The sequence below is a fragment of the Antechinus flavipes genome, chromosome 2 (assembly GCF_016432865.1).
Source record: "Antechinus flavipes isolate AdamAnt ecotype Samford, QLD, Australia chromosome 2, AdamAnt_v2, whole genome shotgun sequence".
NCBI lineage: Eukaryota > Metazoa > Chordata > Mammalia > Dasyuromorphia > Dasyuridae > Antechinus > Antechinus flavipes.
This window is the reverse complement of record NC_067399.1, coordinates 208,683,487-208,707,244: the sequence shown is the minus strand read 5'-3', so window position 1 is coordinate 208,707,244 and position 23,758 is coordinate 208,683,487. Positions and strand designations below refer to the sequence as shown.

At 34.2% G+C, this 23,758-nt stretch overlaps 1 protein-coding gene across 2 annotated transcripts in view; it reads right to left on the bottom strand.

Annotated features, from left to right (window-relative positions):
- LTBP1 (latent transforming growth factor beta binding protein 1) overlaps positions 1 to 23,758 on the bottom strand; it is a 439,704-nt gene that overhangs the window by 272,959 nt on the left and 142,987 nt on the right. For both annotated transcript variants that reach the window (XM_051976131.1, XM_051976132.1), the window contains exon 4: positions 11,503 to 11,672. In XM_051976131.1, coding sequence (XP_051832091.1) covers positions 11,503 to 11,672 — 170 coding nt within the window. The remainder of the gene's footprint in view (positions 1 to 11,502; positions 11,673 to 23,758) is intronic.

The following is a 23,758-nucleotide window of genomic DNA, read 5'->3' as shown; positions in this document are numbered from 1 at the left end:
ATTAAATAATCAATATATTCTTGTTCTTATTGCTACATAACCAGGCAAAGAACAATCTTTGCTTCCACACAAATCTAAGGGTGAAATGTAGACACTCTTCTAAATAGGGGAAGTTTATTATCAGGGGAAATTTGCAAATTTATGCTTAGAATAATTATTAAAATCTTTGTAATAAATTAGATTTTAATTTTATAGACATATCTATATAAACAGATATATTCATATAGACATTTCTATACAGAACTAACATACTGCAACTAAAGTGTCCTGCTTTAGAAGGGTTAACAATTCTAACTGTCCAAGACTTGCTTATTGAAAATATGCAGAATATCCCTAAAAATTTAATACAATTTTAAGTTTTAGTGAATAATATTATAAATATTATCATAATGCATAATAATTAGATTATATAATATTATGCAAATAAGTAATACTTATTAAAACAGACAACCCTAAAATGAGAGTAGATCTCTATTTAAGAATGTCAAATATCTCTAATACAAGCTCTTGTTGGTTCTAACATGAAATACTGAACACAGAAATAAAGTCAGCATATTTTAAAGCATCTGCCCTTTAGTTCTAAATTTGTCCTAAAATATCAAAAAGACAAACAAAGAGGGATAATTCTCTTTTTCCTAAGGAAGAGTTTTCTTCAAAAATTGCTGGTCAAATAATATTATGTGTTACTAAACTATCTTCAGATTTGAAGTAACCAAAATGAAGAATGGGCTTTTATTTCAATAAAACAATATAATAGTGACAGCACCTCTATCAGCTGTGCTGGGAATCAAAAGCTTCAGTGAAAATAATATTTTCAACTAATAGAGAGTGGAACATATCTTCAAAAATCCTTATCACCTGATTATTAGGTATCCTTTCAGCGATAGACTGGAACTCTTTAGCCATCTATTTCATATATACCAGAACAGGAATCTCCTAGACAATCCACATCATAAGCAACTTTAGCCAGGTGAGAAGGAATTCATTACCCTCTCCACATAGCCTACTTTAATTTTTGATAATTCTAATTAGAAAAAAGAATTGGAATAAAGGCATATCTGAATCATTAATAAAGGAAATGCAAGTAAAACAATGATGAGATTTCATTTTACATCTAACAAATTGCCAAAGAAGACAAAAAACACAGTCAATATGGAGAGGCTGACTACAGGAATATAGACACACTAATAACATACACTGTTTGTGGAGACATGTATTGGTCCAAATATTCTGAAAGACAATATGGAATAAGGCAGTAAAATTTAAAAAGGAGTTTATACACTTTGACTCAGAAATCCCACTACTGGGCATATGCTCAAAAGAGATCAAAGAGAAAGGCACCATACATACCAAAATATTTATAGCAGTACTTTCTGTGGCAGCAAAGAACTGGAAACAAGTGATTATTGATTGGGCATAACTGAAACATTTTGATATTTGGAGTTATTGTTGGATAAGAAACATAATATATATTTTTGCTTCATAAAAAATATCAAGAACCTAGAAAGTGTACATATGTATATATATATATATATATAATACCTATATTATATATATAATGATATTCCCTCAAACACTGTAACTTTTCAGTTTCTCAACTTTCTCTTTCTCTATAACCTATTCCTCTACCCCACTTCAGCTATACAGAGATATGAACATACTTTTTATCTTGATATCACTCTTACATTTCCATTCTCATTTAACTCTGAAATTCTTTTATCTTATTATAATTTATTGTTATTTTACCTGTCTTGCAAGGTCAATCCCTTTTTGTCATCCTCACTACAACCTTGAATCCCTCTTCTCCTCAGTTCTTTCACAGAATATCACTTCTTTAATGGCTATACTGTACTTCACCCTTCCCTGCTCCATCTTGGCTCCTTGGTAAACCAGTTTAACTGTACAGTATCCTTTTTTCTCAAATCTTTTGCCTCTTATCCTATCACTAATCATGTATCTATCTAGTATTTTTAACTTCTCTCCTGATCTTCCATCTAACAATTGGTTGCCTCAAAGTGAACCTTCTGTATACATCTGAAAACTAATGTCCAAATGTCCAATGTCCAAAACTGAACTCATCATCTTTTCCTACCAACCCTCCATCTTCCTAACTTCCCTATTATTAACAAGAGTATCACTATCATCCCAGTTACTCAGGCTCATACACTAGGAGTCATCCTCAACCGTTCACTCTCTCTCTCTTCTCTCTCTCTTTTATCCTCATATTTAATCTGCTGTCAAGTCCTGTTAGTTTTATCTTTGTAACAACTCTTGTATATGACCTCTTTGTCTCCTCTGACATTGCCACCACCTTGGTGTAATTCCCCATTCCCCCCATTTCCAAAATTCTTTTAGAAGCTTCCTCTGTCCTCTACAACTTGGATGATCTCATCACTTTCCATGAATTTATTTTTCATCTCTATTCAGATAACACCTAGGTCTATATATCCAGGCCTGGTCTCTCTTCTGAACTATAGTCCTGCAGCTCTCCATAATACATTTCAAACTAGGTGTACATTTCAAACTAGGTGTACCATAGGTATCATCTTAAACTCAACAAGTCTAAAATGATATTATCCCCAAAAAACTCACCTTTCTCCCAAACTTTCCTATCTTTATTAAGAACATCACTACCTTTCCACCTACTCATGTTCACAATCTTAGCCATTTTTTCTACTACTTCTGTATCTCTGACATCCATCCCCCATACCCTATTCACATAGCCTCCACCCACGTTCAAGCTTTCATCATACCTTCATCTGGACTATAGGGTTCAAATGTACAGCTTGCAGCTGCATGGTCTGCATGTGGCCCACAAAACTCCTGAGTCTAACCCAAACCAGATTAAAATGTAATGAAAAAATATATAAAGCAAAATTAAAAAAAAAAACACTAAAATATAGATGTCAATACACAACCTGCGGGGATTCTTATGCATAGTTTAGTGGCCCTTATTTCTATTTGAGTTTGACACTAACCTGGACTATCATAAAAGTCACTTTGCTGGTCTCACTGACTCAAGTTTCTCCTCATCCACCACATAGAGGATGAAGTAATATTTCTAAAGCACAAGTCTATACATGTTACTCTCCTCCCCAAAAAACTCAAGTAGCTCCTACTGCCTGGAGTATTAAATATAAACTTCTCTGTTCAGCACTGATATAGGCCAAGTTATTTCTAACCTATCTTTCTAATCTTATTACACATTACTTCCTCAAAGGTACCTGTGGTTCAGTTCAGACTAACTTTCTTGCTCTCCACATATAAAACTCTATATTTTTATACTGGCTGTCCTCCTTTTCATCTCTGCCTTTTAAAATCTCTTCCTGCATTACTCCCTACATGAGATCTTTCTTGATTCCTTCAATGCCTCTCTTCCTATTAATCTGTATTTATTTTCTGTATAATTCACAAATAATGTGTACATATAATTTGTCTCTCAACAATACAGTTGTCTCTCCTAATAAAATGCAATCGCCTTTAGGACAAAGGCTATTACACTTTTTTCATTATTGCCTTTGGGCATTGCACATAGTAAATACTTAATAATTCTTGTTGATAGCTTGACGACTATCATATGAAAGTGAAAAGAGAAGAAACCTAAACAAACAGAATTATAATCAACTGTCCATGTTCTGGTTTATCCATGGCAAATTTTTCATCCAAAGTAACTTATTGCCACCTAACACACATTTGGGAAATACTTCTTTTCTATTCACTTGTTATATATTTAAAGATTTACTGATAGGACTAAGGTCTGGCCTCATGATTACATTTGTTTTGGAAACTCCCAAGTAAGCACATACCAATTTCAATATTTTCCTAAGAAATATTGAGTTAAACCAAAAGGCAATGGTGAGATATATATGGTTTATACACATAGTATACAATTCCAATGATGAACTACATGGCATATAAGATATCAACAAAGAAACCTTTGATGAAAAAGAGAAGTAGGTGAATCTTGTAATAAAAGCAAAAGGCAATAAGGCTAGACAGCCTGTGTGCTGCACCAGTGATGATGGAACATAAAGTGGTCTAGAAGGATGGCTTCCAGCAGAGCCAGATGACACAGAGATGACATATGGAAGAACATTGAAAAGGACTATACAGAAAGATGCTACTGAAATGGATTGCTTTCAATATTGAAAAAGACTACAATTGCTATATTGATGAGATTCTGATTCCTTGCAGTAAATGCCAAACATCTAAAATTGTAAAATTCTAATCCATGAAAAGGTAGATATAAAAATGTACTTCAGATAATAATTTTTTATTGTTTACTATTTCAGACTATCTCTATTACTTTTCCATTTATTAGCTGTCAGAATCAAGAAATTACTATATCTAGTTAAGGGTCTCACAAACCAGATTCAGCGTTACACTTCTGATAGTTATTTCTCATAAAAACACTTAATATCTATTATATCTGCTAGACATTATGTTAGATATTGGAGGGGCAAACACAAAAATGAAATAACTACTACCCTTTAAGAGTTTACTTTCTTTTGTGTAAAGATGTAAATGTGATATAATTAGAACTGATCAACTGAGGACAGGCCTCTCGTGAGAGGTAGATTTGCAGCAGAGCTTACTTTCTGTTTAGAGGAGTAATAACAGAGCCAAACTCATCACAGAAATATACACAGAGACATAAATATATACATACACATACACATATACATATACCTAAATACCTACCACCACTACTTATTTTATGTATGAAAATGATAGGCCACTGTCCAAAATCTCTCTCTAGCTTATAACTTATAGATGAAACTCTGTTATACTAGTAACCCATTGTTTTGTGTTCAATCATTCAATAAGTATTTATTAAACACCTACTATGTACCAGGAAATCTACTAAGCACCAGAGATATAAAAGCAGGCAAAAGACAGTTTCTATCATGAAGGAGCTTACAATATACAATAATTATATACAAAGCAAGCTAGATTAAGGATAAATAAGAAATAATTAAGAGGAAAAGGCTTTCTGGAAATGAAGGGATTTTAATTGCTCTTTGAAGAAAGTCACGTAGGTGGTACAATAAACAGCATATCATAGTCAGGAAGACTCATTTTATCTATTTCAAATCTGGCCTGAGACACCAGCTTGGTGATTCTAGGCAACTCACTGAATTCTGTTTGTCTCAGATCCTCATCTGCAAAATGAGGTAGAGAAGAAAATGCCAAATATTTGCCACCCAAAATTAGTTACAAGGGATCAGATACCTCTGAAAGAGCTGAACAACAACAAAAAGGAAGCCAGGGAAATTAGTAGGAGGAGTTGAGAAGGGAGAATAATCCAGGTATGAGCAGGAGGTGGGGGTTGGTTAAAGTGGAAGAGCAGCCAGAGAAAATGCCCAGAGCCAAGAGTTAAACATGGCCTTTTCTCCTTCTATACAAATTAAATATTCTTAAAATGGAAAACATTTCAAGGCACTAATATGACAATACAAATATATTATCGAATCATAGACTCTTATGAAATGACCTGCAGCTACAAGGACCACTTATTGCAACCCCTTTATTTTACAAATGAGGTGAGACCAAGTGCCTGATGGGGAAAAGAGGGAAGAGAGCTTGTTAATAGAGGAAAAGGAGCCAAAAAGGGAGGGCTGAGTATGCCAAAGACAAACCTTTCTCTTGCCAATTTTTGCTGTAGGTTGACATTGCTTCTCACTCTTTCCTATAATGTCAGAATTTAATATTCATTATTATTTAGGTTTTTTGGTCCATCTAATTGGATTATTTAATATTAGAGGTTTTTTCAGTAGTTATTTCAGGCAACAGAATAACTCAATCTATCATAACCTGTAAAATATTAATGATACAGTTCAGTTCTCTGCAAGGACATTTAATACCTTACTCTACACCATAAACAATTTATCTTAAAAGAGAATAAATGAACACATAGTAGACAAATTGCACAGAAGGAAGTCAAGTAATACAACTTATTCAGTTACATGGTTAGTTAAGGGCTACAAAAATTTCTAGTGTCAGTGGTCAAAGCATATGAACAAAGAAATCTCAAAAAATACAACTCTGAAAACTATAAACAACTATGAAATATTAGACAAATTCACTAACAATAAAAGAAATGCAAAATCCAAACAACTCTGAATTTCCTACTTACACTTTGCAAATCAATCAATAAACATTTATTTACCAAGAACCATAGACTATGTAACCCACAGAGTTAAAAAATCAAAGAAGACAAAAGATAGTCAACACTGGAACAATGTAAAAAAGAGAAACACTATGACACTTTTGATTGAGATACAAATTAGTCCTGCTATCATAGAAAATAATTTGAAAATAATACTAGAAAAGTAATTAAAATACCCATATCTGTTCGTCTTACATTCCTAAAATATCAATGATATATAATCCATCTGTTCATCATATACACCAACGAAGACAATGACCAAAAAAAAAAAGGCCCAACATATATATGACTAACCCAATAAGTATTTGTAAATGTCTACTATGTGCACTATGCTAAAAATATTAACAACAGCTTTTTTGTAGTAGCAAATAACTGCAAGAAAAGTAAATGCTTATTTGTTGGGGAATGAATGATTAAGCAAATTCAATGTGCAATGGAATATTACTGTGCCACAAAAAATGAATTTGATTAATACAGAAATATATTTGAGTTGATACAAAGCAAAGAAAGCAGAACCAGGGAAATAACCAAACAATGACTAAAATAATGAAAAGAAAAAACTAAAAAATCCCACTAATACTGTTTTTAAAAAATCTTGGCTCCAAAGATAGAATGTGAAAATGCATCTCTCACTTCATTGAAAATAATGGGAGACTAGATTGATGTGTTGGTGAGTTTTGCTGATACTACTTTTTCTCTCTCTTTTTTCTCTTTTTTTGTTCTATAGTATGAGGCAGAGGGTAAGAAAAAAATGGAAAAGGCAGGTAATATAAAAACAAAAGACAACTTTTTTTTTTAATCTTGTCACCACTATATCAACATATTATAACATTGTTGAGTCATGTGTGACTCTCCACTGAAGGTAGTGTATGTGTGATTGTTATTTTGGGCTAGCTTTCTGGAGAATCTCTGAATGGGCCTTGGTCTTTAGGTAGAGAAGTGATGAAGGCAGGAGGGCCACCACAAGGCTGGTCAAAGATGGAGTCCGGAGTTTGGAATCTGGAGTCTTGTCTTCTCTGTGTCTGTGTCTGAGAGAGACTCTCTCTTAAATACCTCTGTACAATTAATATCACTACAACAACTGAGCAACTATCACCTTAAGTATATGTTAGAGAACAATTATCTCACATTGAGTAGGTGCTTAACTATAAGCACCCTGCTGTCCTTGAATCATGTATACCTTTTCAGAATGCAGGCCCTCTATACTCCATAATCCAATTTGGGTTTTTCTTGGCAAAGATACTGGAGCCATTTGCTATTTCCTTTTCCAGTTCATTTTATAGATGAGGAACTGAAGAAACAGGATTAAATGACTTGCCCAGAATCACACAACTCATAAATATTTGAGGCTGGATTTGAACTCAAATCCTCCCTGACTCTAGGCTCAGCATCTGTGCTATCTATCTATTATGCCATCTAGCTGTCCCCTATCAACATGAGTCAAATACAAGCAATGCTGGGAAGTTTTATTAAGAACATGAAGCTAAAGTCCCCTTAAAAATATTTTATTTAAAATACACAATTCTTTTAATTAACTTTACCCACAGCATTATTGTAGAATATTATCAATTAAAATGACTGGAGTTGGCCACTTGAATTGCTAAGGAATAAGCTAAAACATGGAATGAAGAAACAAAGTTATCACTGTCTTAGCGAAGTACATTTAGATAAGAAAAATATAAATCCTTCCCAAAGAAAAAAGAAAAAAATGCTCTCTCATTTTTAATTTAATGACTCAATGACGACTAAAACAATATTAATTATGAGAATCATTACATTAAATCCAAAATATTCTGCTTTTACTTTGAACAAAGTTGTCAGAATGATTAGCACTTCTTAGATAATGAAGGAAACTTTATATAATTAAAAAACCTTCACAATTGGAATGATAAAATCATATTCCAAACACTTTAGAAATAAAACAGATGCTTAAACTTCACAAAACCATTTCAAGGAATTTCTACTATTTGAGTGGGTGGAAAAGCTATAGTTTCTGCTGGGTTTGATTCAGGCAGAATGTTGCAATCAAGAGGTGCACCTGTATCCATTCAGTATTGTCCATTAAAAAGCAAAGGGTGGAAGCGCCTAGTGTGGTCAAGCCCTCATTAGGAAAGAACATTTTATACCACACAAGAAGTCTGGAGATTGTAAACAGAATGAATCATAACCTTCAACTTTCCTTTTCCTTGGCTACTTAACTCAAGTACAGAGGGTCATGTTTTAAACCATAAGGAAAATTTGGTAGTTTTGTTTTGTTTTATAATTTCATTGTATCACTCATTTGGAACACTAATAATTTCTCATTGTTTATCTTAGTTCATGAAAAATATGAGTTGTTTTCTTCTTGGAATTTACTTGGAATCCCTGATGCAGTCATCAGGGAATTTTAAGGTAAAATTAGTGCTCAAAAGCATAGCTTATATGCATTTTCTGGTATTTTAAGTTAAATTGCTAGATTTTTTTTTAATTTTAAAGGATTATAGGTTTGTTTTTAAAGATTACTGGTGCTAGAAGATTATTGTTTCAAATATAAGCAATATATTGAGAACTTATGCTTAGCTCAATAAAAAAAAACTTCTAAAATAATACATATCAAGCCAATTCACTTAACACACAAATATCAACTGTGTCTAAAATGCTCTACTGGAAATGGAAGTTAATACACAATCATTCCCATTGGATGGGGAGATAAGAGCATAAATACTAATATAACCCCTGGCTCAGAAATGAAGTTCTGGGTTTATATGAACTAGGCTCAATCTTAAGAAGCTCTGAATAATTATCCTCTGGCTCATGTTCCAAATAAGGGATTTCCTGGGTTATGGCAGAATTTAGTTTATGTCTCAGTCTCCACAAGAAGAGAAATGGAATCTCAGATCCCATGGAAACATTTAGGCTAATAATATATTACACACAGCACAGACTTTATTTAACCAGATGGAAAATGCAAAACATAATAAAGTCGATGAAAAGTCAAAGCAACTTTACTTCTCTTGCATAAGGTCTTCTACATCCCTAAGGAATATACACAGTCTCATATGGAGAGAACTCCCTGAGTTGAGCCCCTTGCAAAGTAAAAACAAAAACAAAACCCTGAATGAATAAAGTTATTTGCTTTCTCTGGGACTTTCAGAGTCCACATAACACAAAGTAGCAATAAAAAACAATATACAATATCACTCTGCCATATGGTGGCTCTATCCCTTGATGCTCATTGGCTACAATTCTGCTTAGTCAAGAACTCCTCCACTTGTCAAAGGACTTCACTATTTTTGCTAGCAGCATCAGCATTTTACTTGTTTCCATGTCCAAAACCTTGGTCTTTAAAAAAAAAAAAAACCAAAAAATCTTACATCTCACTTCCATCTTACTGATTTCAATCATTCTAACTACAGTCAAATTACAAACATGTACTTTGTTACAATAATTTCATAATGGGCTTTCTCTATCCAACTCCCTCAAAACAGGTCCATTTCTTCATGCCACAATACTTAAAGATGTCATATTACTCCTCTGCTCATAAACTTTCATCATCTTCCTATTGCCCATAAAGACAAGATAAAATTCCTTTGGTAAGCATTAAAGAGAATTCACAATCTGGTGCTGTGTATTTGGTGAACTTAGTCAATTACTTCGCTAAGAGCATTAATAAAAATATTAAAAATAAAAGGCCCCATCATGGACACTTTGAACTTATTGTTTATATCCCTCCTAAAGTTTTGAATCCAACCCTAAACCAGTTATTCATCTACCTAAATAATGCTACAGTTTCAAACATTTCTTTCTGAGCTTTCCTTTATTTTGTTTTTTAAATATATCTTACTGATTTCTTTCTTCTTTATATCATAATCACATGTATAGATAGGACATCAACCTCTCTCTTCTTAGAGCCTTACCTTCTTTAAACAAAAAAATCAATAAAGAAAAACATCTAAAACAGTGACTATGAATATGAAAAAGTATGCAATGTGTTAGACCCTACCTTTTTGCCTTCAGGACAGATATAAGACTAAGTTAGAATACCGCTCCTCTTCTTTAACTTTACCTGTGTGACCTTGAGCAAGAGACAGTTTCTCTGAGCTCCAGTTCCTTATCAGCAAAATGAGGTGATTGGACAAGAGATAGTTTCCAAGACTCCTTTGAGCACTGAACATGAATTTATGATTTAGAAAGCCATGTCATGTGCTTCTTATGTTACTCTAGATAAAATCATTTTTAAGAATTCTGTCAAATATCGTCAGTTAGATATTGTTAGATATCATCTAAGACAAACTGAAGAAGGAAATCTTTACCAAGAAAGCTCCAGATGGGATCATGAAGAGTTGGATGTGGTTGAAACAAATCAACAAGAAAAACTGTTTTAAATTTCCAGACATGGAGGGGAGAATAGTTTGATGTCCATTAAAGAATACTCCTTCCCTATTCCCCCCCAAAATTAGAAACCAAAACAAATCCTGAGTTTCCAAACGCCAAATAGTAGCAAGAGAAAAATCTCTTCAAATCATGCTTTTCTCAGTGATGAAAGACAATTTCTTTTAGACTCACAATTCACATTCTCTTTCATTTCTTATAGGTCATTCAATCAATCAAACTGGGGTACATCAGGAAGTCAGTGAAATCAGAATGCAAGCCTCAGGCTCTCCTGGTTGAATGGTCTACCATTTCTGTGAAGGAACATTTTTCTGCACTTACTGCCAGCAGACACTTGGTAATACCAAAACCACAAATCATCACATTCTCCACCCTTTGAGCCAGAACTTGTCCTGGAGCTTCCCACACTGTAGTATATTCACCATGTTGGGCACTGAGACAATAGTTCCTTACAAATACAGAATAAAACTACACACCATTTCCTCAATCTACCAAATATGTGCTGATAATTAACATATTAAGTGCAGGGAAATTTTTCAACTGAAGCAAACCTTGCTAAGTTATGCAGGGAATTTTTAGACCTTACCCAGGAATGTGTTTTGGCTATCTTCTTGAAGAAGTTATTTTGTCAGTGTAAGCTAGTCCCAGAGACAACCCCAATACTAGAACTATTCCACAATGAGAAGCATTTCTTAGAAATGGAGATATCACATAGAAATAGCCCTGTATTATTAAAGGTGAGTCAGGTTGAGTTACTATTTTTTGCCTTGCAAGGAAACTGCCTTGCCTTAGAATAGGAAACCATGCAAATTTCTGAAGCTTTCTTTTAAAGAATTCACTTGAGATTTTTTTCTTACTTCATTTTCATTTACTCTGGCCTGACAAATAGGAGCCATAACATATCATTAAACCCTCTCACAAGTTCACTATTTCAATTGGATTATTGCTGACAGTGTACTCACACTGAAAAGGTGATACAATATGATCCTGCCTCATTCGTAGAGGTAATGAGCCTTCAGTGGACTGTTCTCCTGAAATCATTTTCTGAGCTGGAAAATACTTGGGCTTGATCACATACTCCTGCATCTGACCATGATGAATCATCAAATTCTGTGAGGAAAGGGGTGTCACTCTGTTGGAAACCAAAAAGAAAAAAAAAAAAGAAAAAATGAGGACAAGGAAGTAAATAATGGATAGGTGTGTTAACTAGGAAGAAAAGAATAAGAAATAAGTTAAACTTAGAGAGAAACATAAACTCCACTCCAGGCTCAATTTTTCATTGAGTATTCTAGCCTACAATTCATGACATTTAAGAAACTAATAGCTTACCCTAAAAATCTTATGCACAAAAATGAATCTGCTAGTCTCTATAAAAAGGAATATAGAGTAGACTATGGTATCACTTGGTGGTTTATACAGAAGTTTCAGAGCATCATTACAAAAAGTCTTCATCTAAAACAAGAAATGTTCTTTAAGAAAACATTAGTGAGAATTAAATCAAATGAGATACATACACATGTATACACACAAACACAATGCTTTGACAGAAATGGTGGAAGAATTGAGGAGATAAGTGATGAAAAATCTATGTCAATGGCTTGTTGTTGAAGCTGATGTCATCATGACCACACTCCCTTCATTATTTTGATGTTTTGAAGCAGTCAGAATGGAAATTGACCTACTTGAATCCCTAGCTAATGTGTGAGATATGTAGAGCATCAACCTGATTCCAATACAATAAAGAAATTCCATTTGAGAAGCTGAGTACACTTTCCTACCCACACCCACAGGGTCTTGATCTCATGAAAGGTGAATTCAGACTTGAGGGGTTGGCCATCAAGTGTCTACAACTAATAATGTCACATCGCACTGGAAGAGTACCTAGAAGTTCCTGAATTCATAGGATATTGAACCCACAGCAAGTGATATTTGTAGGATATTTTTGATATTTGCAGCAAGTGATAAGTATAGGTCTGAAGATAGGAAAAGATGGATGATCATGGAATTTGTAAATTTGCCTCTGTCCCTTTTTTCATTTCATATTACTTGCACATATCTGAATTCTAGATGACTAAAGAGCTAAAGTACAAAAAAAGGGAAGAAAAAGTAAAAGATTTATTGAAATTTTGTTTGGCATGAGGGCAACCAGAATAAGGTGGAGTAATCAGAGGAGAAACTTTGAAGTAGAGCTTGGAACTTAGGCAAAAGATGCCTTAATATGCCAGAAAATGGAGGTTAGAAAGGATGATGCAGGACAAGTCCAAAGAATTGCATCTGTCAAGAGAAGGCTGACTTCCCTGGAGCCTTTTCTTCAGAAGCATCCTCTTCAGCAGACAGGATGTGTGGGCCATGACCCCACCTTTCTTCCCTCTTCTGATGCAATGCAGCTGTGAGCTCCAGGGAAGCTCTGGCACAAGACAGGGCTAAAACAGATGATTTCTAAGGACCCTTCTGGCTGGGAGAAGATGCTTCTTTTAAGATATTTTTTTAATACTTGAATACAAGTGACATATTATCCACATGTTTGCAAGTATCCTTGTTCCATTAAAACCCTCCAAAACAATTAAAATGGTTGTCCCTTAAAATAAACAAAATCTTAATTATTCTCTCTTTAGCTTTTTAAAAACATGACTAGGATTTCTGCATATAACTGCTTTTTTTTTAACCATCCTTACTTAGTTCTGTATTCTCCTAGACAGTTTTCTTCTTCTGATTTTCTACCAATCTATTCTAGTGTACATTTCTGAGAATGGATTGTTAAATATTTTTTCTCTTATTCTCACAGTCCAAGATAGAATCAACTGAATATAACTAAAAATACACACAAACTGCTTCTTAAAACTGGTTGCACAAAACCATGAACCAAATATATTCTCCACTTTCCCCAAAATAAGTATTTCTTGAGTACCAGACCCATCCTGAGGAATTTCAGGCTGATCATATCAGTCTGTACTTATAGGTGCCATTTCTCCACTGTCTCACATAATACATTTTCCCTTCCTTTACTCCATCAGAAACATGCCAAGGTGATATTTTATGCCCTCAGAACTATGATCTATGTCCTCACATAACTTTTCAATGTTAGTAACTTCCCTGGGATTATCTCTATTTTGCCCTGTATATAGTTTGTTTGTACAAAGCTGTTTACATATTGTCTCCCCTCATTAGACTATGAGTTCCTTGAAGACTGACTTCTTTTGCCTTTCATTATATATTCAATGTTTAGTACAACCCCTGGCACATAGTACGTGTTTAATAAATGCTTGTTTATTTATCTTGGTAATCAGCTAACATTCACTAAATCCAGATAGTGGGACATGAACCTGGCTTTGTAGTATTACTTAAAGGAGTACTCCTAATGGAAGAAAATTCACACCAAGCAGAAGAGGGAAGAGTACCCTGAGAAGCCAATAAGGAGGATTGACTTCATATAATATAATGAACATTATAAATAGTATATAATCTCTCACCAAAAGCAGTCAATAGAAACATATTAAATCCATTTCAGCTCATTCTTGGTTGTTGTTGTTATTGTTTCTTTTGGTATTGACACAAAAATTTCTCAGCATTTGCTGTTTGATGGAAAAGGAGTATTTGTATAAAAGCAGTAAATAAGGTAATAGAGTAAGTATCATTGGGGTATCCAGATTCCTCATTAAATTATTCACATTCCTAATAAAAATAGGTACCTAGTAAATACTTGTTGGGTTGGATATTAAGTTTGGGATGACAAGAAGACATGTTAGTGGGAAAGTCTATTAGGTAGTAATTTAAAATGTGGGAATGCAGCCCAGGAGATGGGTTAGTAATGGGAATCTTTTATGAGAAGCTATCTGTACAGAAAAAAACAGCTGAAATATTAAGAAGCAATGAAATCTTTAGAACAGTGAAAGAAAATTAAAATGCCAATATAGAAGCTTTCATTAAGACCAAGAGAAAAGTGAGTAAGGAAAGGATACTTTTTTTTCATTTCAAGTAGGAGGCAATAGATATTGTGTGAAATGTCACAGAAAAATAAGAAGGATTAAAGGTCATTGGATTTGGCAATGAGAAAGTCATAGAGGGTCCAGCAGAGTAGTAGAAATGAAGAGTCTCCTGGAAAAGAAAGTAGTGAGGAAACAGGCAGTGATTTTAGGCAACTTCATTCAGGAGCTTTGGCAGAGAAGAGCAGCAGGATCCCATCAAGATTTAAAATAGTGGAAAGTCATGGAGGAATGCAACAGTACAAAATTCCTTTCCTTAAAACAAAACAACAACAAAAAAAAGGATGAGTCACAAACTATTTATGTTCCTACCTTCTTGAGTGGGAGTTTTTAGCAAAAGGAAGATCTAAAATTTTCCACATTACAACTAAATTCAGTATTAGATCTGTGAATGGAATTGGAGATCTTGGCAGAAACACAGATCCCTTTCTTGCTGAGAAAAGAGGGCCCTAGACCTCATGCACACTATAGCCATGCCTTTTGTAAATAAGATAAAGTGGAAAAGGGGAAGAGGGGAAGATGCAAGAGAAATTACCGAAGCTCTCTAAGGATATTTTCAAGGATATCTGCTTGTTGAGAACAGTTGGAATGAGACTCAGGAGTAGGACATCAAAGGGTAAAAAATAATCAACTGATGAAACTAGAAATATCATAGAATCTAAAAACTGCAAAATTATTTAGTCTAATCATTACTTGATTTAAAAATTGGGGACTTTCAAACAATGTCATTTTTGTTTGAAGACTTCTAGTAAGAGAAAATGTTACCACCTACCATAGTAACCCATTTAACTTTGGGAAATCTCTAATTATAAGAAAACATTTTGAGTTTAAACTATTTCTTCAACTTGTATTTATTACAAATAGTCCTGCCCTCTAGGTACAGAATAAATCTAATTTCTTTTTCACAACCAGCCACCTAAATACTTAATGGTATTTATCCTCTCCTGTGCCTTCTTTTCTCTCAGTTAACCATCTTTTATTCCAATGATTCTCCCAATACCATGATAATCTTACCACCTGGATACTTTCTTCAGGAAATATTCTAACCACTGTCTAACCATCAAATATGCATTATCTCTCCCATTTTATACCATCTTTCAAAGATTGTATCTTCCAATTATTTCACTCTGCTGGAATATATTTTATTCCACCCTGGACTCACTGAAAGCAACAAGTTCCTCTCTTATCTTGCTAACTTATCTTGGGTCTCTACCATTAATATTTGTTTGTTTGTTTTTTTAAATTCTTCCCATTCTGTAGATCACTCTCCTTAATAACGAAAAAAAGGCAAAATAACAGTATATTTGTGCTTTCTGATTATCCTTCATTATTACTAGGGCATATGAGGTATTAAAAGAGAACTAGCATCTCTGGTATGAGGGCTTGCTGAGTCTTTTTCAGGGTTGCTCATCCACTATTGCTGTACACCTGTCATCCAACTTTTACCAACTTCCAAGAAGCTGTACCGTAGCACAGAATCCCCAACCTAGTAAAATTGTCTGCAGGTTGAGGCATCAAATCCAGTCGATGACTTAGGAGAAAATCTACTCTAAACATGTGAAGACTTTCCTCCAGCAGAAAAAAACCAGTTTTTTTTTTTTCCTACAGCCTTGAAGGCAGCCAAAGCAGATATTGTAGAATGTTTAGAACTTGGTCAGACATCAAAGGCTTGATACCTTGATAGTCATCCAATGCATCCCAGGCCATCATCAGTCATCTTGACTTATCTTGCCACTGGACTCTGATAACTCTGGAAGAGAAAGTGAGGCTGATAACTTTGTGCCACTCACCTTACTTAAACTTAATTCATTCACAAGCCATGACATCACTCTTGATGTCTTTGGTTCTCTTTGAAAACAAAGGATGAACAACAATCATCACTGTCCAATTCACAGTTCTTTCTTTGATTTTCCTTTAGCTCACAATATGGCTTTTTTTTCTTTAAGCTCTTCAGTATGCTTAGCATCTGTTTATTCTGAACTTGAGCACCTAATGACACAGCTTCTAAAAGTCATTTACTTTGGTTAATGAGTTCCCTGAACATATATCATTTATTCATTAATTCATTATTTTTCAAGTACCCATCTTTGAAAGCCCTGTGTCAGGCACCAAAAATACAATGATAAAGACCAGTTGCTGCCCTCAACAAACTTATGTTACACTTACAAGGAAGATGATATGGTGTGGGCATGGAAATAAAGATAATTTAGTCTAAATTGTCAGTGTAAGGAATTATGGAAGTAAAGGGAGAGCTAGACAAAGTGTTAAATAAAGTCTGAAGAGTAAGATAGTGTTAGTGACTGAGATGGAGGACAGAAAAACCACAAGAATCTGTGCCTTAATCAAACCTTAAAGTTAGATAAGTAATCTAAAAAGGCAGAGATTAATGTTCATGTTGAGTCTGTCTTTGTACCTTTTAGCAGAGAATCAGCAACTACTAGCAATTTAAAAAAATTTTTATAACAAGTGTGAGATACTCTCTTATAGGAGCCCAAGACACTTTATCGGCAGGGGGTCTAGTTCTACCTTTTTGATAAAGGAGAACTTTAAATCTATTATCTAAGTCAAAATATCCAATGGTCTTTCTCTTCCTTTTCTATGTAAGCTTTCAACATAATGACATTGGTTTGTATTCCCTTCTTTATAGTGATTTTTTTTAGTTTTCACTTTAAATCTCTTCTTTCATTCTTTAAAATACTATATTCTCTATAACTTGGAAAGCTGAGAAGTATTCTTTGCTCTTTATCATTTTCTCACCTAGAAGAAAACAAAAACAATTAAGTACAGCTGCCCATAGTTTGTTGTTATCTTTATAGCGACTGCACTCATTTCAAATTTAATATGAAAAAGAGCTGAGCTTAGTCATAACATAGATTGATAATAGAACCTGAAAACTACAACAGAAAGAGCAAATTCCCTGTAGTCAGAGGACCTGAAAACACTACCTCTAGGGATTATTATCTCTTTGACTTTGGTGAAGTGACATTACCATCAAAGACCTCAATTTCCTTTTCTGTAAAATGAAAAAGTGGACAAGGTGATTTTTATGGTCTTCATTAATTCTTGCTCTTTGAAATTAAAATAAGTTGGGACTTTTGAGGCTTGAATGAGACTTCCTGAGGCAGTGATGTACAGTCATCCAGCTGATCTTGATTAAGAGAGAAGCAGAGTGCACAAACTAGAGCTAAAAAGAAGTTTATGGTACACTGTTGTGTTTGCTGTTGTTGAAAAAGAACAAAAGACAACGGTCTTGGACAGAAAGACTCCCTGAGAGAGCACAAATGTATGTATGTATGTAATCCCATTAAAGAATTAGAAGAATTAGCTAAAAGGATCAATTACACTATAACAAAAAAGGAGAGAAAACAGAAAATAGAAAAAGGAAAAAAGAATAAATAACTTTCTTGTGGTGAAAAAGAAATGTATAGATGCAAAAGGCAATAAGATATATTGAATGGAGAGTTAGTGTCAAGTCAGAAAGACCTGACTTCTGATACATAATGGTTCAGTCATCCCTGGACAAGTCACTTAACCAATTTCATTCCTCTTAAGCAACTCTCTGAAAGGTTTCAAGTTATGAAGCAGTCACTCACACAGGTAGGTGGAGAATCCTTACCAGAAGTTCTTTATAGCAATAAAATCATATATCCAGAGACCCTTCCCCACCCTCCCCTCCACACCCCAAATTAGATTTTGTTATTTGTTTATCTAATGGCAAATTTTGAATTTAAATACATCACAACACATTAAAACCTTGGGAGAAATGAGATAATATATGAAATGTGCTTTGAAATACCCTTCATAAAGGAGTGAAAAGTACTACACAAAGTAGTAGAAGGAATATCACCATTATTGACACAAAAGGAAAGAAAATTAAAAAGGTGAAAGTCTTTAAAAAGGAAGAAAATGAAAACAATGAAAATCAATATAACTTTCATTTTAAAAGATATAGCTTGTGGTGCCACATCCTAACTAAAAAAGAATTAAAGTATTCCTGAAGTAATCATTTTTTACTTTATTCAGAGCCTTAAAGAATAAAATAATGAAAACCTTGAGTTGAATCAATTATTTAATAGGAGTCCAAGAAAGGAAATTCTAGAGCAAAACTATAAAACAATGAAAAGAGCAATGAACTGTAACCAGAAGATCTTAGTTTCAACCCCTGCTTTTCCATTTATTATTCATATCACCTTGAACAAGCCACTTCACTTCTTCAGGACTCAGTTTCGTCATTTATAAGATAAGCTCAAGTTGGACTTGTTAACTTCTAATGTTCATTTGAGCTCTAAATTTATGATCTTATGTGATATTAACTACTTCTAATAGGCAATCTTATTTTCTATGTTCAGTGTGGTAAAAATATATGTGAATCCAATATAGGCATACATATTTATACAATAATCTTCTTGTTGCACAAGAAGAATCATATCAAAAAGGGAAAAAATGAGAAAAAAAATAAAATTCAAGCAAACAACAACAAAAGAAGTGAAAATGCTATGTTGTTATACACACTCAGTTCCTACAGTCCTCTCTCTGAGTGTAGATGGTTTTCATCATCACAAGATTATTGGAACTGGCTTGAATCATCTCATTTATACTTTACTTTTGATGGAATTAAATGCTGCTTTCTTAGAGATGAAAGAACTATCCTGCTGGTAAACCCTGCTCATTTTTCATTAAGCAGCTTTAGAATTTCCCCATCACTTTAATCAAATCAGTCTTGATGCTATGAAAGGGTTCTGGACTAGATGAACAAATGTAGCACTGTATACCAAATTTCTGAAAACTCTCCACTTCCTTTCTGCTCCAATGTTATCAACTGTGTGTTGATTCAACTTTTCCTCCAACTTATCAACAAACTATTCCCACCCAGAAAAGTGCTCTAACCTGTTGACAATAATTCATCTGATACTCATTTTGTCTTGGAGTGACCACTTTTGTTGAATGAGAATATTCAGCTCAGAGAGAATGTCTATATTCAGTCCAGCACTCTGTACCACACATCGTCTTCACTCTCACATTCTGTCTGTCTCTTCTTATAATCACATAGTCTATTAAATGTCAATATTTGCTCTGAGGGTGCATCCACAAAAGTTTTATTATATTTTGGTAAACAGAAGATAGTGTTGGTGATGAGGTCATGAGATGACAAGTCTTCAGTAATAACTGACTATCGCTGTTGCTATTTCTGACTCCACTACTCCCAAGAACTCCTTGAAATGTCTTGTAGTTTGAGCCTACTCTAGAATTAAAGTCATCCAGAATTATAACTTGTTTGGCCTACTAATGATAAGGGTCTCTAGGTCTTCACATCAGAAAGCACTATATATAATGGGGATAAACTAGAAGCATTTCCAATTACATTGAGGTAAAATGATAAAATGGATTGGGTATGTCTTTTGACTTGCATATAAATTGGATTGAATTAAGGCAAAGATGCACAAAGTCCTCAGCCCCATTCTTTCTTCCAGAATTATCAAAGTCCAGTGGCAAGACAAAACTCAAAAGAATGATTATGACGAAGGATGCAGTGAATGATCTTGGTATCTGTGATGTCTAACCAAGTTCTAAACTCTCTACAGAATCAGTTTCCACCACCTTCAAGGCTATTTTGTTCTCATCTGCCTTTTCAGCCAAAGGAAGTCTTTACATACCCAGAGTTGATTTCCACCCCCCATCCAACTTAACAAACAGATTTGAGGCCTCTCTTTTAGCCCATTTACCAAAACCAAAACAAAATCATGATGTAGTCATTGTATTATAACTTGGAGCCACAAGTGACCCTAGTGGCAGATGGATACCAAGGCAGCTCTGAAAAGGGCTCAGCAAGCTCTCACCCAAGAAAGTCTTTCCTTAATACCATGTACCCCATTGTTCGACTTAACTATACAATAAAGGGTACACAATAAAACATTTCACAATGCTTGTCCTCCAAGCTCTTGTTAGTCAGCATTCTTTTTCATCTGGTGCCATTATTAAATGCTATCAGAAATGTCAGGAATAAATTTATTTCAAATGTGTATTTCTTCATAGCAAGGAAGTCTAATAATTTGGAGGTCACTCTGTGCGCACACACACACACACACACACACACACACCCCACATATACATACACACATTTCTAAAATGTTCAGATCAAAAGAGAACAAAAAAGGTAATGTGGGAAAATATTTTTAAATGTAGTATAGTAAAAAAAAATAATAGCTAATATTATCTAATTTGATCCACCCAAAAAACTACAGAGGTGGGTGTTATTATTTTCATTTTAACACAGAGGTTAAATGACTCACTTAGGGTCACAGAACTAAGAAGTATCTGAGGTCATATTTGAACTCTGCCCTTCCTGAATCTAGACCCAGAGCTAGCTGTCCATAGTGTGGTCACTGAATTTCTTGTAGTTGTGTTTTTCCTGGTTTTTAATGTAACAGCAATCAGACCAGACCATATCGCCAAATGCAAACTTTGTAAAGAAGAATTTTGAAATCCTAAGGTAAGTTCAATAAACTCTTTTCCCCAAAGACTTTTGTTGTTTTTTCTCTTATAAATGCTGCTAAACTAGGTCACCTAAGTAATAAATACTAAGAGCACTTAACCAAATTCTAACATCTGTTTCAATCCTACTTTAGGGCTTGATCCAGCCGAAACAAAACATCCCCAGCCCTACAGTGCCTGCAAGGTCTACTAAGGCTGGAGATGCAGATTTCTTCTCAAGCCAATATATCCAGTGGAAAATCTGGCCTGCACTTACACAACTGGAAGCAAACTGAAGAATTACTTTATATGAAACTGACTGAGATGGGGAAGGAATTCAGGACATCTAACTGTCTATTCTGGATCCACTACCATTTCCTACTGGATTACAGAGTAGAGAGTAAAAAGATCTACTTTACAAAGTCCAATTTTAGCTAGAGATATACAAATCTAGTCAGATAATTTAGTAAAGCTCACAGTATTACTTTCCCAGCTTCCTTTCTATATTAGAGAATTTTATTCTGTCACTTCTCTCCTATTTCTATTATAAAATTCCTGGAAATTTGTTCAGATTTGTATGTGCAAGGAAAGAAAGGTGAACCTTAATGTGATAAATATGCTCTTAAAAATCTGCACACAAATTAATGTTTTTAAAGTAAATTATTTACATAAATTTTGAACTTAATATTTTAAAAGTATGTGATTCATACAATGTGTGATGAATGAAAAGGCCAATTTTGAAGTCAGGAAGATCTGATTTTAAGCCCTCCTTCTGATTGACACTAATTATATGACTGAACAAGTCACTTAACTTCAAACTCCTCAGGCAAGTTTCTAAGACCTGAAGTCAAGTCTTTACAGCTGATTTCAATATATTACTCCCTGTTCACATTCTCTACAATCCATCCAAACTTCCCTTTTTGGAGGTTCTTCAAATACAACACTCTCTCATCCCCCTGCTTTGGCATCAACTGTCCTGCTCCACCTTCCTTACCCCAAAAAGTACTCCCTCTCCCTCCATAACCTCTTAGAATTCCTGATTCCCTCAAAACCTCAGTCCAAAACAGAGTGGATGCCCATCAATTGGACAATGGCTGAATAAATTGTGGTATATGAATATTATGCAATATTGTGTTCTGTAAAAAATGACCAAAAAAGGATGAATACAGAGAAGCTTGGAGAGACTTACATGAACAGATGCTGAGTGAAATGAGCAGAACCAGGCAATCGTTATACATACAACAAGATTATATGATGATCAATTTTGATGGACGTGGCTTTCTTCAACAATATGATGATTCAAATCAGTTCCAATTGTTCAGTGATGAAGAGAGCCATCCACACACAAAGAGAGGATTGTGGGAATTGCAAGTGGTTCACAACACAGCATTCTCACTCTTTTTGTTGTTGTTGCTTGCTTGCATTTTGTTTTGTTTCTCATTTTTCCTATTTGATTTGATTTTTCTTGTGTAGCAAGATAATTGTATAAATATGTATGCATATATTGGATTTAACATATATTTCTACCATATTTAATACATATTGGACTACTTGCCATCTAGGGGAGGCGGGTGGGAAAAGGGGGAGAAAACTGGAACACACAGTATTGCAAGGGCTAATGTTGCAGAATTATCTAAGCATATGTTTTGAAAAATAAAAAGCTTTAATAAAAAAATTTTTTTAAAAAAAAGCTCAGTCCAAGTGTCACCTTCCATCAATGAGTGGATTCTCCACTCCAGATTTATATCTTTAGTACAGAAACCTGTGATTCCCCTGGAATAGGTAATTACTTAGGAAATCAATACAGATGAGTGCCTTCCTTTTAACTTATAATTTTGATTCCAGGACTGAAACTGATTACACATTCAATATAGGGAAGAATACCAAAGTATCATTAGAACACAATCCTCATATTACAAGTTAAAATAAAAACAACCATAGATACTTAGGATGCTGCAGAAAAGACACTTATGCAAATGGTGGTCAAGGCAGGATGGCCTTTACTACACAGAGGATATTAAAAAGCAAAGAGAGCCAGTGGCCCTATACAGTTTTTTTTCTACATAGTGAATTTGTAAAAATAAATAATGTTCAATATATTACAAATATGAAACAAAATATAGTCTTATATTTATGTATATTTAATATGATGTATCTTCTTCTCAATAAAGGCAGCAAAGCAGGGTAAATAGAGGACTAACCGTAAGGTGATAAAGACCTGTATTCAAATCCCTTCTCTTGAAAATATTTTTATGTGTCTAGAGGAAAGTGACAACTCTCTAGGAATGAAAGTTAAAGTTGTTGACCTACATTCATAGAGAGACCATACACTCAGAGAGTTCCCATGCACCAATTAAATTACAAGTTCAGGCCAACTGTTCCTGTTCCCCACCCCCCCAAAACCTTTTCTCATTCAGGATCACTAGTCTAGATTATATTGTGATTTTTATATATTACATTGGTCAGAACAAAAACATTTCTATGTTAATTTTTTAAATAATTAGATTATCTAGGGAGTAGCCTGGATCTGTTTTATATTTTGTTTCATAGCAACTATTGCTTATAAGAGGACAAGTGTAGGGTATAAAGTTGGAAATGATCAAATTTTATTATTCAAGTTTACATTTAGTAATGGAATTTAAAAAAGGGGGGGGAGATGTGCTCTTCAGAAGAACTTACTAAAAGCAATTTATTTCATTTGGGAAGATAGCATTACCTAGTATATTAGCTCAGTAAATGCCATGTGCAAATTATCTCATTAAAA